The 17180-nt window shown below is 42.7% G+C and overlaps 1 protein-coding gene across 8 annotated transcripts in view; it reads left to right on the top strand.

The window, feature by feature from the left end:
• The window catches only part of fggy (FGGY carbohydrate kinase domain containing), a 97303-nt gene that overhangs the window by 49420 nt on the left and 30703 nt on the right, over window positions 1-17180 (top strand). For 4 of the 8 annotated variants that reach the window (XR_003797546.1, XM_018753413.2, XM_018753412.2 and 1 more), the window contains 5 exons: window positions 245-356; window positions 2771-2922; window positions 3581-3669; window positions 10322-10437; window positions 13926-14054. Coding sequence is in view for 7 of the 8 variants with exons in the window: in XM_018753413.2 (XP_018608929.1) it covers window positions 245-356; window positions 2771-2922; window positions 3581-3669; window positions 10322-10437; window positions 13926-14054 (598 nt within the window). In the remaining variant the exon portion in view is untranslated. Of the gene's footprint in view, window positions 1-244; window positions 357-2770; window positions 2923-3580; window positions 3670-10321; window positions 10438-13042; window positions 13427-13925; window positions 14055-17180 lie in introns of those variants that run through there. The other 4 variants (XM_018753415.2, XM_018753416.2, XM_018753418.2 and 1 more) reach the window with 2 other exon arrangements.

Here is a 17180-nt window from a genome sequence, read left to right as displayed (position 1 = left end):
AAACACCAGGGCCCTTCCTAGGACCTTGTTGCTCCCATTTCTGTCCTCTACAAGACACGTAACCCTTTCGTCAAGCTTCTCCCTCCCTCCACTTCACCTCGACATTCCTTTATAATGTAAAGTGACTGCTGAGTTTGTTGAAGTTGACCTTGTTGCTGAAACTCTTCTTGTCTCTGATGAGACTTTCCCTGTAATTTGCCAAAATGCCACAGCTGACGTGGGGGTGGGGCTGCCCATTTTGCAGAGGGTGACTCAGGGTGTCGAGAAGAGCCAAGTCCGAGGGATGGGCTTCGATGCCACCTGCTCGCTCGTGGTTCTGGACAAGCACTTCCAGCCTGTGGCCATCAATCAGGATGGTGGGTGATCAGTCGCTCCCGCCCACCATACAGCTGACAGTGTGTCACCACCCATGCAGAAGTTAAACTTTCTTTAGTACGAACTAAAGTTTTTGATCCATAGCCTACACATAAAATTCGGGAGACCTGAAAGGTAACATACTGGCCACCAACTGATCTGGCATGAAGGTTGTTGATCACTCTGCAGTACAGAGGTCTGACTCAGGCACTGTTCTCTGACTCATGGCCTCTTAGTTTGCCTGGACATGGCTGGGTACTCTGTGGGTGGCTAGTGTTGCGGTAGCAGTGTGTCAAAAGTCTGGGAGAACAGAAGGGAAAAACTTTGATGAAGTTCTGGATGTTCAAAACCTTTTCTATTACATGATCTTTTTTCATGACCTTTTCAAAAGCCAATAAACATCAATTTCCATTTTGAACATCTACTTCTACAAGTTGGATTCCAGGAACAAAAAGAGATGCGTGAACACAATGAAGACATAAGCGTGCTGCTTCTCTCAGTATGTTTGCTTCCATTACTGGATGAGCTCATATATTTTTGTGTAGTTGAATCAGGAGTGGCACAGGGATGTAGTGAGTAGGGCTGTTGCCTCACGCTTTCAGGCTGCTGGATTGAATTTTGACTCCTTCATGAGTTCTCACGTCTGTGTTGTTTTTCTTTGTGAAATTTAGCTCTTTCCACATGCCAGAGACAGGTCTTCTTAATTGCAGCTGAAGCTGAAATGTAATGATTTTAAGACTGAGGAGGGAATTATAACGCAACTAAAATGATGCTAACCTGTACTAAAGACAAGCAGTCTATAAATTTTAACCAATACTAAACACCTCAAAGTATCTGAGACTTCTCTGGTTCGGAATAAAACGTCCTTAAGCAACAGAAGTATTTACAAGATCTTTGTGCGCTTCTTAAGGCAGCAAGGTTTTGGAAAATTTTTGTGTGTGGTTGAACGTAATGGTAACCTGTTCTCACAGTGGAGACGAGTGCGGGGGGCAGTTAGTGGGAGACACAGAGGAGCCTGTCTGGTTTTTGCTGGTGTCCGATCTGGTACTTGATGGTCAGTACTGGAGGCCACTGAGAATTTCCACTGAACCAAACAAATAGAAATACATCCAGAGAAGGGGAAGGAGGGGCTTCTCACATTGAAATCATTGGCTGAGCTGGGATATCTCTTCTGCTGCTGTAACTGATCGGTGGTCTGCTAAAGTATTATTTTGTCATGTTGCTGTTCCACTGTCATTTAATTATTACTAATTAAGCTGATATGATTAAGGTAAAGGGGGCGCGGTGGCGCAGTGGGTTGGGCCGGGTCCTGCTCTCCAGTGGGTCTGGGGTTCGAGTCCCGCTTGGGGTGCCTTGCAGCGGACTGGCGTCCCGTCCTGGGTGTGTCCCCTCCCCTTCTGGCCTTACGCCCTGTGTTGCCGGGTAGGCTCCGTTTCCCCGCGACCCTGTATGGGACGAGCGGTTCAGAAAATGTGTGTGTGTGAGATTAAGGTAAAAAAAAAACACTTTCAAAATATATAAATTTCTCTGCAAGACTCAACTGATATCATGCACTAATTCAGAAAACAGACAGTTTATCTGATGGAGGTTGCACTCAACTTAAGACATATAAAACTTATGTGACTCATGCATTTTATTTTTTTAATATATCCTTATGTTTCATACTATACAATATAACGGGATTTGTGACTTATGACGAGGTTGTCAGAACGCAACCTCTACATACCCACAACATAAGTGACTTTTGATGAATTGGACTTAGTACAGCTCTGTGTCAACTTTATTGTATTATTTCTGAGTCCCAAAGTGTGGTATGTGATGTCTAACAATGACTGCTCCATCTGATGTGTGATAAAATCTTACTGAGTCAGTGTCTGTCAGCTATTGGGTTATTTTCCGGCATATGCCCCCCTCCCCCCAGAGGTTTCAATTGTGATTACAGATTTCAGACTACTTTTTTACAATGGCTAGCAGGCAAAAACTTGAGTGTTGTAGTGATGCAGACAAGAAAGCGCAAAAGAAAACATTTATAAATGTACGTGAAGATGGTGCAGCCTGAAATTCTATTGCTGTACTGTATTTACTATTCCATATTAGTATTATTTTAACATTAATAATGTGTGAAATCTGTAAAAAATAAAACAAAGCCTTGTTATGCAACATAATATTCATGCATGTTAATTGTTTATATATGTCCTTATGGTTTATATAGTACAGTTTAGGGGGATTTGCAACGCAGTCGTTGGAATGGAGCATCGTTGTAAATCGAGGACTATGTATAATTTAAGTGAGTGAAATAGTTTTTGCGATGCATGAAAAATACAGTGCTGTCCATTTTCCTTCACTTCCTTACACCCTGCAGTGTTTTGTCAGCATCTGTGTTTGCCTCTTTATCCAGTCTCTCTTGTCCCTGTAGGGGTACAGGAGCAGAACGTGATGATGTGGATGGACCACCGTGCTTCAGAGCAGGCAGCCCATATCACCAGCACAGGCCACCAGGCTTTACGACGTGTAGGAGGGGTCATGTCCCCAGAGATGCAGCCTCCAAAGTTGCTTTGGCTCAAAGAGGTGAGCCCACCCTCGTTGGTGGACATCCATCGCGGTACTCCACGCATGCTTGGTTTTTTCTTAACTAATATGTTTTTTCTGGAGGGAACTCATGGCTGCCACTGTTCACTGTACATGGTGGATGGAGTCTGAGACCTTGTAGCTGCAGCTTGTCACTCTATGTGGTGGACCTAACATGGGATTTACTATGTTGTTGTACCTGGTGACTGTACCTGGTTCTTGACGCATGAGCTGAATCTGAAACAAACTGGCTTTGTTCTCCACTGACACTGATGGCTCAACACATACAGTACATAGAAGTTAGAAGTTATCGGAGGGACAATAAGCTTAAATTACCGGGCATGGGGAACACAACGAGCTTGAGATACACAAAGTCCAAATTGATGAGAATACTGACACCAGGAGTAAACAGAGGGTTTGGTTAGTTGATTAATGTTTATTCTCATTGACATTGCAGCAGTGCATTAAATATCTGCGTTTGGAAAATAGCCAGGAGAAACATGAATTTCAAAGCACATTGAGCTGAAATTTAATAGGTGTGTATGACGCATTTTGTTTCAGTGCCGTGGCGTACAGGTCATACCCTGCCAATTTGCTTGACAGTATTTCAAGTCCTGGATTTTTTTTTCTAAATTTCCTTCTTTCTCTTGACTATCAGAACTTGAGGGAGACTTGTTGGAAACAAGCAGCCCATTTCTTCGATCTCCCAGATTTCCTCTCTTGGAAGGCTACAGGCTCCCTGGAAAGGTAGGTTGCTTAGGCTGCCTGGTACTGAGGAGCACAGCAAAAGTTGTGGCCCTTTTGGACTAGCATTCTTTATTTTCCCCTTCACAATCCTGTTGGTGAAAAACAAAGAAACGTCAAGAGGTTGCTCTTGCCAAAAATGATCCTTTGGAAAACTCACCCACAGGGGATTTTGTTGCGAATGGATTTTTGTCATTCATGTTCCCGAAGTGTCACTCGGTATTCCAGGTGCCATGGCATTGGAGGATGAAGAGGTTTCCTTGTACCACACAGGAACTCTGGAACTTGTCCTCAAAGAGAAGTGACGACAGGCAACGCCTGGGGGGGGGGCACCCCCCCCCCCGCAGATGTAGCCTTGGCGCTTTTCCACTGAAACTCTGGTGCACTGCGCCAGGCATGATGTCATTCCCAGCTTAAGACGACACATTAATCCTTGAGAGAGTGCCTTGAGTTGACAAAGCACAGACCCTGTGGGCAATAATATGGGGTCTGGGGTGGGGGGTGGTGCTGGTTGGGGATGGCGGTTGAGTTCTGGGATGTGGACTGGCAGCCTCGCGCCTAAAGGGAGTGGTTGCAGGCTGTCTGTCTGTGCTGTGTGTGTCTGTGTGTGGACTGTGGCTCTTTCCCAACGTCAGAGATGGACGCAAGAAAAGAAACCCTTCTGGCTCTGCCCCTTTGCTATCCCTAACAGCTGGTCATTGTAACCTTGATTAAATACACAGCGACCAGATGTTTTTCTTTTTTACCCATGAATCTTTGCGCTCTTTTTTTGCTAAACAGATCTCGTAGTTGTTTTTTCACCAGACTTCATTTGTGGACTAAAGGGCTTAAACAATGCGAACAATATTGTTTTTGATTTACTTCACATAACTCACCCCACTGTCCACTGGGCTTAGCTTCTGTGCTAAAGTAGTTACAGGAGTGTGGTGAAAGGTGCGAGTGACAGGCTGAGACTGACTTGAGTGGTATATTACACTGACCTCAGATCAGCTGTCTGTAAGGTCTTTTGGACTACTCCAGTGACTGGAGTCGATCTTTAACCAGGTTGTTATAGCGGGTACAGTATTCTTTGCAGTGGTGTGCTGGGCAATGGCGTTATTACAGGTGGTGCCAGTAGATTAGCTACTGGCAAATAACTTTTAACAAATACGCACACACACACTGTCTGAAATCACTTGTCCCGAGTGTGGTCGTGGCAAACCGGAGCCTAACGCGGCAACACAGGACGCAAGGCTGGAGGGGAAGGGGACACACCCAGGACGGGGCGTCACTCCATCGCAAGGCACCTGAAGCAGGACTTGAACCCTAGACCCAGCCAAACCTGCCGCGCCCCACCTTTTAACAAATTGAACCGTGTAAATGCTTAAGCATTACCAGCTTTTGAAATCATTTCAGAATTGCTGTTTATTTAATTTCAATATATCTTTGTCTTGCCATATGGAACACAAACCGTTGTACCTGTAGAATATGAAAAAGCATAAAAGATTTAAATGTAAAATTAATTACAGCAGCCTGGAAAAAATTCTTACTGTGCAAGGAATCCTTCCATGCAGTAAGTCTTAAAACGTCTTTTTATGTAAAAATGTTGAAGTTTTGTTTTAATACTTAGTTTTACGTGTACAGCACATTCCTGTCCAACCTTATGTGCTTCTTTGGGAGATTGGTATGACTGTGAGATGGCCAAAAAGAATCTCATCAGAGGCATGCGGAAGACACACACACACAGTCTGAAACCGCTTGTCCCGAGCGGGGTCGCGGCAAACCGGAGCTTAACCCAGCAACACTGGGCACAAGCCTGGGGGGAGGGGGGGATGCACCCGGGACGGGATGCCAGTTCGTCGCAAGGCAACCCAAGCAGGACTCGAACCTCAGACCCACCGGAGAGCAGGACCTGGCCAAACCCACTGCGCCACCGCACCCCCCAGGTGTATGTGGAAGAACATAATATTTTCATTCTTGTGGTATTGTCTATGTCTGTGTGACATTGGCAGTAGATTTGGTGCTGAAGTTCTTTCTTAAGAACCATTTTACACACATATAGTTTTTCACACTAGGGGAATGCACTTGACTCTATTTGTTCTGTAGAGGTTTTAGTGGAGACTGTGTTTGTAAGTGGGCACCTTTCAGAACTCTGAGGCATTTGACAGTAAATACACAAGAGGCTTCATGAGCTGTCAGGCCGGGCTGTTGGTTTTACTTGAGTTTGCTGAAGATACGATGGCTTCCTATGATAGCGAGACCACATCATTTGCATTTATGTATTTCACAGATGTCTTTCTCCAGAGTGATGGCCAGCTTAGAGTAACCGAAAGTGCATCTTACAACAGAAGGAGGCCTCATATACGTACACATGATTTTTTAGGCATGCCTTGTTTGTTTGATGCTGCCGTTTTCCTAGCACACGTACTCCACTTGCGAATTATCGAAATTACATACAGTAAGAACTTGCAAACAGGTAGATAAAAAGCACCAGGTGGTCAAAGGGGTCCAAAAGAGATATATTCTGAGACCCTTCTTGAGTGCAGGGGAGGGATTTAGCAGTTCTGAGGGAAGGGGAATGCATTTGCCCACGTTGGGACCCTGATTGAGAACCGAGGGGCTGTAGATTTTGGGCTCCTTTTGAGCAGGACACCAAGCAGCCAGAGGAGTGCAGCACTCCTGCTGAGGTGTAGGGAGGATCGGTTTATGTCGCTAAAAGCAGCGCAGGCACAGAATGTTTTCTTTTGAGTTAAGAGGCGCTCAACAAAGTTGTCCCAATGCCACAGCTGTCTTTAGAGCAGGTGTCACCATACAATGGTCTGTTTCCCTTAATTAGGATGACATGCTTCAGATGGAAATCCAGCACATTCATCTGTCAGCAAGCGATCTCTCCCAAGTCAGCTCTCCCACCCACTCCTCGCTGCGAAAGAAATAGGAAAGAGCAGTGGGCTTTGAGCACTTTTCACCGACATGTTTCCACCTCAAGAGCAATCAGATGTTCCCCTTATGCTGAAAAAAAGAACCGAGATGTTTTTGTGGTTTTTATCTGTTGTTGAGAAAAGTTCAAAGGAAAAATGAGTCCCTCAAACGTATGCCCCCCAGCTGCATCACCTCTATCTGTTCCCCTCTTCCATCTGCACACCCCAACACCAGCATAGTTTCTGCCCACCGATGGTGCTACAACCACACATAAAATGTGAGACATAGACGCAGTTTCCTGTTACAGGGGAGTGACCTCAGCTGCAGAAGTGTGCTTTTAATGGTTGCTATGCCAGTGCCAGCTTCTGTTGGTATTGTGTTTAAGCATATGAATTATTATTTCATGTACCCCCGTTGCAACAGGACCACAGATCAGTATCTTAAGTGTTGCTTCCTGGGCTTAGCTGCAATCTGTAAGATTCCCGATGCAATTTTACTGAGTAGCGACTCCTGGTATGAGCCAGACCTTTCGAGGGAATCAGTGCCAACAGAGTCCCAGGTGTTTTGCCCTGGGGTCAGTGTCTGTGCAGGAGGAGGCCTTATGAGCCCATGTATCAGGTACAAACAAATAGCGCATGCACACACACTGAGTGTAAACACTGGGCCTGTAACAGGAGTTGGCAAGAGGTTCTTTGGCTCTTGTTCACTTAGTTTTCTGCTAATGCTGCGCTTCATGTCAAAGAGCCTGGTTTGTGAAGCCAGGCTGTGGGGAGACGGCTGTACCACCTCCCCGTGAACTGCACAGATCGGACCTCGCCGAAAACACGTTGTGCCATGGAGCAGTCATGGGATCAAGTGGTAAAATATATATATGAAAAGATGTTTGACGTTTTCTTGTTTTGAAGTTTTTAATACCTCATTCATTGTTTTACAGTGCATGCTACAGTTCTGGAAATTGCTGAAAAATTTATGCCTTTGTCTTTGTTTTTAAATTTTTTGCATGTATTGGGAAGGCATAAATGGTGGCAGCATTGCCAGACGATCTTTGGTGGTATTCATTTTCTGAAGGGTTTTCTTTATTATTAGAACATATCTGAAGATGGATTCTTCTTTAATTCATTATGATTAGTATACTGAATGTCCTTCTTTTCCCATGAGTGAAATTTGTTTGAGGAAGGAGGATATGGGCATGGTTCATTTCTTGCTATTTATTTGTGCTCTCTCCGGGATGGCGATGGCGTGCCCCAAAGCCTTGGCCCCCGTCTCAGAGATGGCCTGCCTGTGTTTTTGTTGCTGTCTGGGTTTCCGTTCGGCCTGCTGTAAGTCAGGGAGGCTTTTTCTTTGCTTCCCCTGACTTTACTACTTGGAGTTAATATAAACCAGTCTCTGCGCAAGTGTGTGTCTATATAAAGAAATGCTATTTACTTATCATGTACACAAGCATGAATTCATCTGTTTGATGAAACTGTCACAGAATGCAGATTTACATTTCTCTGTAATTTCTTTTGGTTACAGCAAGAACTTCAGCAGATGCCAAACTATATAATTAAATTTTCAGTTCATCCTCAACGGAGGTGCGGTAGCACAGTGGGTTGGCCCAGGTCCTGCTCTCTGGTGGGTCTGGGGTTCGAGTCCCACTTGGGGTGCCTTGCAATAGACTGGCGTCCTGTCCTGGGTGTGTCCCCTCCCCCTCCAGCCTTACGCCCTAAGTTGCCGGGTTAGGCTCCGGTTCCCCGCGACACTGTATTGGACAAGCAGTTCAGAAAGTGTATGTGTTCATCCTCAACCAACTCATCTTCTCCCAATTAGATCCACCAGTCCGGTATATTGTATAAGTGATATTTTAAAAAAATAACAATTAAGGAATGTATTTTTTTTTTTAAATACTGTGATGCACTGGATTGTCTGGTCATTCCAGTATCCAGTCATCCGAGGTCCTTTCATCCATGGATGAACTTTACCCGCTGTTCTACTTGCACTGATATTCTGCCTACATTTAATAGTCAATATGCTTTTTTGTATTGTACCCACTGTGTGTGTGCTGGCCTTGTAGTATTGGTGTGGCTGCTCTCCTATTTCCATAAAATTGCTCAATCAGTTGATCTTCCAGTGTGATGTGGACCTGTGTAGCTGGAGAGCAGTGAGATGTCCAGCGTCTGTAGTCTCTGGCTGGTCATCTAACTTCTTCCATGCAGGCTTGGAGTAGGAAGCCCAATGTCACCAGTACAGTTTTGTAGAAGATGACCCTGGACTTGATTGATAAAGGCTGGACAGGACTCTTGGCTCCTGAGGAGGTTGTCACTCTCAGGGAAAGTTGTATGGTTACCTTTCCTCTCTAGAAATATCTTTGTGGCCCATTTTAAATGATTAAGAGCCTGGAACAAATTAAAATTTTTAAGTGATGGCTGTTACCAGAAGTGTAGAACCATTAGTTAGTTAAGGTTGGGCTTTATCTTTTATTTTCTTAAATGCAGGCTACTTTTTTTTAGATATTACTTTGTACATGATTTTGTGTTTCGAAGCCCTGTAAGAAACTCTGAGGTGCTACAAATACTTTAACTTTTCAGTCCAGTAAAGACAGGTGGTGCCATGTACAGACATGATGGTTCCTAATTACAGGAGAGTGTTTATTCCAGAGAATTTCAGCATTGCTGAATGGTACGTAATTAAATCCAGAGTTAAGGGATTGATAGTGACACACAGCGACCCAATTTAAAAGATTGATTTTGGACCACCCCAGTCCTCAGGGCCCTCTCCACAGGGTCAAGCCCAGTCTCTCTTTAGGTGAATGCAGAACTTCTCATTGAGTTCTTCTGCCAGTTGTAGAGTTTCCACTGCATGCAAAAGTATTGGCAAAGAGAGGTTCTATTGATTTGCTCACATTTGCTCCCATTCCATGTAGAGAGTGCTGGTCTCTTCAGAAGACTTCCTAAGATACTATAGTGTAGGTATGTATTTGTTCCAACTGCTTGTGATTTTCCACCCCACCTGCCTTGTTATATGGGTAGGGATAAAGCACATTTGAGAGTCTCTCATTGTGTGGAAAGAAACACTACAGTAGAAGTTCATACTGCATTTTAATTTTAAAATTACGTAAAACTGGCTACATTCTAATTTTGATTATGATGGCATTAAAGTGCTTCTCTGTCTTCTGTCTGAATGGGATTTTTTGAGCTGTAATTACCAGTAAGTGTTTTTGCATGAATGTATGAAGTCATTAAGACCCGAATTGTAGGCTTGGTCCTTACGGCTCAAGAGTGTCTCTGAGGTGGCCGATTACCAGCAGAGTGTATACGTTTTCCTGGAGACTCTCTCAGGAGTGATTTCCCCCACCTGCACCACCGAAAGACCCACTTAGTGAGAGGAGCCTCACTGAAAAAGCGAATGTGCGCGAACTCAGGTGTATGTGAAACATCTGGATTGAATAATGAAAATAGTACAACATGTATTAATAGATGGGTGAAAGGTGCTGCGTAGTGTAAAGTGTTTCAGTAACAGTGTACCATTGTCACATGACCCTGGTCAGATTCAAGAGCAGCATGACCCAACAACAACTCAAGAAAACAATTTAGAACACATGGACGGAGACTGAATAAAAATGTAAGATTGTTGGTTCCTTCGGGAATGCCTAATAGACACCAAATGTTATGATTTTAATACGTGTAACAAAATGTGTGCTGACACTTGACTACTGATATAGATATGCTGACATTAAGTGTTTTCATTATGGAGTAGCATTTAGTGCTTCTGCTTCCAGGTCACTCTGTACCCTGGTCTGCAAGTGGACCTACTGTCCTCAAGAAGGATGGGATACTTCCTTCTGGGAAGCTATTGGCCTAGAGGATCTGCTGACTGACAACTGCTCAAAAATAGGTATATTCAACTTTGCTTCCATAGATAACTTTATTATAGTGCATATATCAGCATTGTCAAACTGATCACAGTCACTGCCATATTCCAATTCGTATAATTTTTTAAATCTATTTTGTGTCAGCATCTGTTGTTTTAATTCGTGTTTATATCCATCAGGTCTGTTTTTGTTTATTGTATTTAGGGTGTCTGCAAAAAAATGCTTCATCTGACAGTAATGTCGAAGTTGGAGTTTACGGGTGACCTCTTTCTACAGAAATTCTGCACTGTAACCTTTACATATGAATGGAACCCCCTACAACACCACATTCTAACAAGAGAAAATTCCCCTGCAGGGTCATCCCTCTCTGCTGAGTAGGACTGAGACCAAGAGAGTCCAAAGAGTGTAGTTTGTGCTCTGCTGTAGAGGAACCGCTTCCAGCACTAATCCTCTCGCCAAAAGACCCTTCGATGTGGTGTTCTTGTCTGTTTCCTGTGTGGCAATGAGCTGACAAATCAGAGCCAGTCCTTCTCTGTTGTGACAGCCGTCTTTCTTGACCTTCGCAGGAGAAGGTCTTGTTGTCAGCGCCCACCTGCATGAATAGCCTGTGCAGACTGCAGTTTGTTCTGATGTGACTGGTGTATATAAGAAGTATATATAGGTGTACTTAGGTATAAGTATGTATTTTAGTTATTTTACAGCAACCCTGGATGACAAGCTTGAGGTGGGATGGGAAGCTGGCAATAACTGCAGAGAACATTAAGGAGAATAAAATTTAAAAGATTAGCCACATTTATGATCATTATACTTTTTAAACTCTACAAACTGTCTTGAAGGAAACAAGATGAAGGTGTCTACTATGCTATAAGCTGATTTTTACCCAATTGATTAAACAGTACTTTTACTTTAGCGTGCTGTTTTTATGTTTATCCAACTTTGTTTCTGAATATATGGTTCTCTAAACAGCAGTTTGGATGGGCTTTAAAAGTCGTAGAAAATAGAAAAAGAAAAATGCTAATGTTTTAAAGTGGAGATTTTAATGTCTTAAGGTCACTGCAAACAGGCTGCATAGGTACCATGCTCCTGTGTAGCATAGTGACAGAGGACAAAAGCCACAATTTTCAAAGACTGTGGGGATGGAGCATGGGTGCGGTGCAGTGGGGATGCAGGTATGAGTGTGTGTGATACTTTGCTCTCATGGTGTCTGTGCACAGTTTCTGAAGAAGTTCTCGCTGTGGTCACAGGCTAAGGGTGTCGTCCACTCCTCCAGCCTGTCAAATCCACACCCACTCCCTACTGATTTGGGCGTTGCCTCGGAAAAACCTCTAGAGCAAAGCCTTCAGTCACACTTGCAAAAACCACATCTGAACCTAATCTGAATGGAGGCATCTCACATGCCGCACGTTGAGGTTCCGAGCTTAGTGTAGAATTTAATTTCTTTTTTCTGTGCTTAGTTAATGAATTGTAGCAGGGATTAAGATCAGAATTTTTATATGTGTAATTTCAATGCCATTGATGTGACAACACTTCTCTACGATGAATGGTCTGGCTTTGCCTCATAAAATTTCATTCTTCACATGTGTAAAACCACAAAATTCAGGTTTTGAATGCAAGTACTGCTGTAAAAAAAAAAATAGCTTTGGATTTTTTTCCTGTCTTTATTTAATTCTTTCTTGAAAGGAAGGAAATATTTTCAAGTTCCCATAATCAAAAACACACCTTGACATACTCACTTTCCTGTGTTTAATGTGTTTCACATGTTGGATTGTTTACGAAAGTCTAATTCTTCCTTCCTTTTGATTTTAGTGCTAAACTTCAGCTCTTTTTCCCACAAAGAGCTCCTAATGAAATCACCTGTCAGGGCACTTTTGAAATCCAGGTGATCTGCTGGTGTTGCGGACATATTGAGAAGGAATGAATTTTCCTTATTGGAATCAGCTTGCTGTAACTAGATCTTTACCGCATTATTCTCACAGAAAAGAAAAGAGCAAACCAGATCGCCAACTGGATTTTTATCCAGGTGGAATTTTTTGTTTGATGATAAAGTTTGACAGTTTCAGCAGACCAATGTTAAACCACATCTTCTAAATTAAGGTGATTCTGACTGATTTTCAGATTCAGTGCCTGTTCACTTTGTGTACCCTGGGAATAACTTTGTTTTTCTTCTGTCAGTGGAGGTTGGTGGGGACAGGCAATCTCAGAGGGGAGTTTGAGGAGCAGGTTTGAATGAGGAGTGTTAGTCTGCCTCAGGGCTTGTTTTCCCAATGAACTTGGACCAGATTATGAGCAGATTTTATGGCGGTGGTCGGCTGAAAAATCAGACATATGGAGGAAGTTGCTGGGCCTGGGATTCAGTTCCCTCACAGCTGGGAACACTTTGCTACAAAGAACCATATTGTTGATGGAGACTCAGACTCTTATGTTTTAACATCTTCACCTCATGATGTAGAGTAACACCCTATTGTGAAGAAAACTGCTGAGTAAAACGATAAATCTCTACTAAATGCCTGTATAAAATAGATAAAAGAGTTGCGATGCATTGCCCTGTAATTACTTGTGATTAAAAAAAAGTTTCTTTCATAAACTCGGATACATAATTTACTGCAATATGGTAAATACAATGCCATATTGCAAGTTATAACCTGTTTTTATAGACAGCTCAAAAACTTGTATAGAAAAACTGCTAAATAAAAGGTAGGGTTATGTGCGGGTTATTTAAGCTGCCTTTATTCTTGTCCTAGGAGTTCTGTTCTCTCTTTGCTAGAGAATAGTCTTGCATGCAGTAGCTTTCTCTATATTGGACTGAAACCTATTACCTGAATGACTTTTTTCCTGCCTGGGAGTTCTAGTTCTGCCAACATACATTCCAAGAAACAACTGGAGTTGGTTTTTCAAAGTGCTGCAAGGGAAGGTAGACTGGTTCTGGAGCGCTGCAAGCTCAATTTAGGCTGCTGTACGACCAGTACTATGCCAACTGGGATTTTACCAAGTGCTTCCACATGCACAGTGCAGGTAGACTGATTGATCCACCACATTACTCATATTAATAATTCATTGAATATTTTATGTGGGAATCAATTATGTTAAGTGCCTCAGAATATATGGGCAATCCTTTATATCATTTCACAATGTTTATGTACAAGGGGTAAGAGTGGACAAAATTGCCACAAATTTCCAAAATAGGAAATGATTATCTTATGCTACTTTGTTACATACTGCAAAGTAAATGTAACTGTGCACTACTTTTTAACTGGAAGTGCAGTTATTTGACCTCATGAAAACCCCATGCAAATGAGATGGAGATCAGTTAATCATTTAACAGCATAGGCTGTGCTGAAATATGTGCTTAAATCAAGAATTTAAGTGCATTTTATATTAGGTGAAGCCATTCAATAGGCTACAGAATCAAGGGAATTATGCCTAGTATTTCCTTGGTATGAACTCTTATGTTTTCTGCTGTTATTGTTTGTGTTGCTCACCTGTGCTATGTTATTTTGTGCTGTCTGCCCAGGTGCATTAACCTGCTGCCCAGGCACATCCCTTGGGGAGGGGCTTTCTGCACAGGCTGCAGCTGAAACCCAGCTGAAAACGGGCACAGCAGTGGCAGCATCCCTCATCGATGCTCATGCCGGAGGACTCGGTGAGATTTTCTACCTTGTGTCACCCTGGTGATGCCTGCTGTAATGACATCATAATTATCCTCAACATAATTTACATTTATTTATTTAGCAGATGTTGAGGATGCGGTGGCGCAGCGGGTTTGGCCAGGGCCCACTGTGTAGTGGGTCTGGGGTTCAAGTCCTGCTCGGGGTGCCTTGTGGCAGATTGGCATACTGTCCGGGGTGTGTCCTCTCCCCCTCCAGCCTTGTGCCCTGTGTTGCCGGGTTAGGCGCCGGTTCACTGCAACCCTGCTTGGGACAAGCAGTTGTAGAGAGACTGTGTGTGTGTGTGTGTGTATATGTATTTAGCAGATGCTTTTCTCCAACGCGAGTTCCAGTGAACTCTATGTAGTGTTATCAGCTCACACACCTTATTCACCAAGGTGATTTACCCTGCTAGATACACTACTTACAATGAGTCGCTCATCCATACATCAGTGGACCACACTATAATTTCCTAAGTGCACTGCTTCACCCCAGGCTTAGGCCTCAGTTTTATGCTTTCTCAGATTGTTTTCTGGGAATAGTACCATAATTTTTTTTTACTGTAGGTTTGAGCTGAAGACTGCTTTGATTTTTTTTTTTTTTTTTTTTTTTTTTTAAAAGCAGGCTTTAAAATACGTTTTTTCTCTTTTTCTCATGTATATTTACATTTATTCACTTAGCAGATGCTTTTCTCCAAAGCGACTTACAATGCATACTATGTAGTGTTACTAGTCTAAACACCTTATTCACCAAGGTGACCATGTATGGACCATCCAAGGTCACTTCTCTGACCATTGTTCTGCTGCTCTGGGTTATTCATGGGTGGTTCAGTAAAGAAAATATTCTGAATTAATCATTGATCCCAGATCTCTCACGGTCTAGGCATATAAACTGTATGACTGTTCTTAACTAGGTCACCCAGGATGGTGGTCCAAAATGTACACTTCACTTGCAAGGTACCAAACTTTACATGTTCATCTAAGATAAATGAGCTAATAGCCATTATTTGCCAGGATTCTGAGATCGGAAGTGTATATCAACACGCATAAAATAAAAAAAGAAAAAAAAAAAAAAATTGTGGTTGGATGCAGCTCATCCGGACCGAAACACAAGCTAGCGCACTCTACATGGGAATGCATGGCCCGTCCGTTGGGAGCCTTGTGAGCAGGCTCAAGCCGTCAGTAGAAATGCGTTGTGGTTTCACGCTGACTGAGTCAGTGTGATGTCTGTTTGATAAAATGTCGGCACCGTTCTCTCACATACACCCTCCGCCCCCATCCTTTCGATTCCCATTGCCCTATGACTCATGAAGGCTGATCCAATAAAAAATAAAAAATGAGGCAGCGTTTTCCACCAGTATTGTAAACCTCAGATGAATTCAGTAGACACATTTGTCTCCTCCTGCGTACCATCCTCTCTTAATATATGCAATAGCGTTGGGAGGGTGACCAGGGTTCATCACGAAATGTAGGGTTCAGTTCTTAATTGGTGTGTCGTTCAAGATTGACGCCCACACTGCAATTTGCACCGTTTACCATTCTGCTCACCGTGTTGTAGTTCAGTTGACAATCACATCTTTATACATCCAGAGGAATGTTAAGGACTATTGGTATGTCTGTCACAGAGGGGAGGTCAGTTGTAGCCCTAAGCTTCTCTTGAATGTGGATAACACTCCATGCACCCTGAAATAGGACTCTGGTAGGGGAAGAAGGGCTTGAACATTGTTGAGTGATAACCAGATCAAGAAGAATTCTCATTGGGTGAATGTTCCTTTTTCTGTTGTCTTTTTTTTTTTTTTTTTTTTTAAACAGTAGCTTGGTCTGTTTGGCGGTGGAAATCAAAGCAAGGATGAATGTTTGGGCAGCTGGAGAAATTCCTTCAAACGCTTGTATGAATAGAATCTGCACTGACCAACAGAAAGAAAGGGGTTATGGCCTTTAGGAAAAATGAAGGCTTTTAGTGCCAGTGTTCTCCAGTCTGATGGTGAACAGTAGCGTTAATGTGCTTTCTCTCAAAGATTTTAACCATGGCCATTAGCATGGGTGACAGCAGCTTCCTCCAAAGCAAATGGCTGCAAACCACTCCAAGGGACCTATGCTCCCAAAGATTCCCCTACTGTCAAGTGGAGGGAGTTGGTCTGTGTCAGGCTTGCCATAATACCTACAGGTCACATGCTCCATAAGAATCAAGAACAATTTGGTATAGAATACTGGCTGTGTTGTGATTTCATACAAGAGTTATGCTGTATACAGAACATAAATGGATATACTAACTGCCATTAAAATGCACAAAGCCAGTTCAATTTGCATGACGTAAAAACCATAGTTTGATTGCAAAGTCTGGGTGTATAAATCAGAATCGAATCTTTACATTAAACATTAAAACATCATGCAACATTTACAAGTCAAACATCAAATTAAGAATCATATACAGTACATACTGCACTTAATCAGCATAGCCCTATAATGTTATTTTCTTGTTGGGCTGTTCCCAGATATTGTCTTTTGGCAAGCAGAATTCTTTTCAAGCATATTTTCATATCATTTAGTGAAATTGCGGATGCTGTAAAGTTATATAATCCTGACGGTTTGCCTCATTTGCAGTTGACTGTCGCTCTTTGATGTGGTGGAAGCGAGAGGTATTTGTGCGTTTATGAGACATAGCAGGAGGATTAGCGTGCTATGTCAAGCTTAAAGTGAACATGTGCAGTTCAGGCATACAGCATCATGGGATTTCTCACCCACAAGGAGCCAAACTGGTCCCTAAGCCCTTTAAGCACCTTTCTTATAGCAAGGAATAAGCAAAGCATGGTGGTTAACAGAGATAAGAATGCAGTGGCCTTAAGTTCAAGCTCTGGACTGCACCGGAGACATGGGATTACTAGTAAAATTTTAAATAAAAATCGGAAATTTGTGTACCATGTCGCTGCAGGTAACCAAACCACACAAATCTTGTTTAAAAAAAAAAAAAAAAAAAAATCCTCAAACCCGTTATTTATAACAGCTTTTCATGGCAGTTTTCCCAAAATAATATTTGCATCTGCATCTTATTTATCATATCCAAGTAACTTAACAGCCTCTTCTAAATAACCACGAGTGTGCCCGTCTGCTGCCCTATGCCCA

Source organism: Scleropages formosus, chromosome 3 (assembly GCF_900964775.1).
Source record: "Scleropages formosus chromosome 3, fSclFor1.1, whole genome shotgun sequence".
Lineage (NCBI taxonomy): Eukaryota > Metazoa > Chordata > Actinopteri > Osteoglossiformes > Osteoglossidae > Scleropages > Scleropages formosus.
This window is presented reverse-complemented; position numbering and strand designations above follow the sequence as displayed.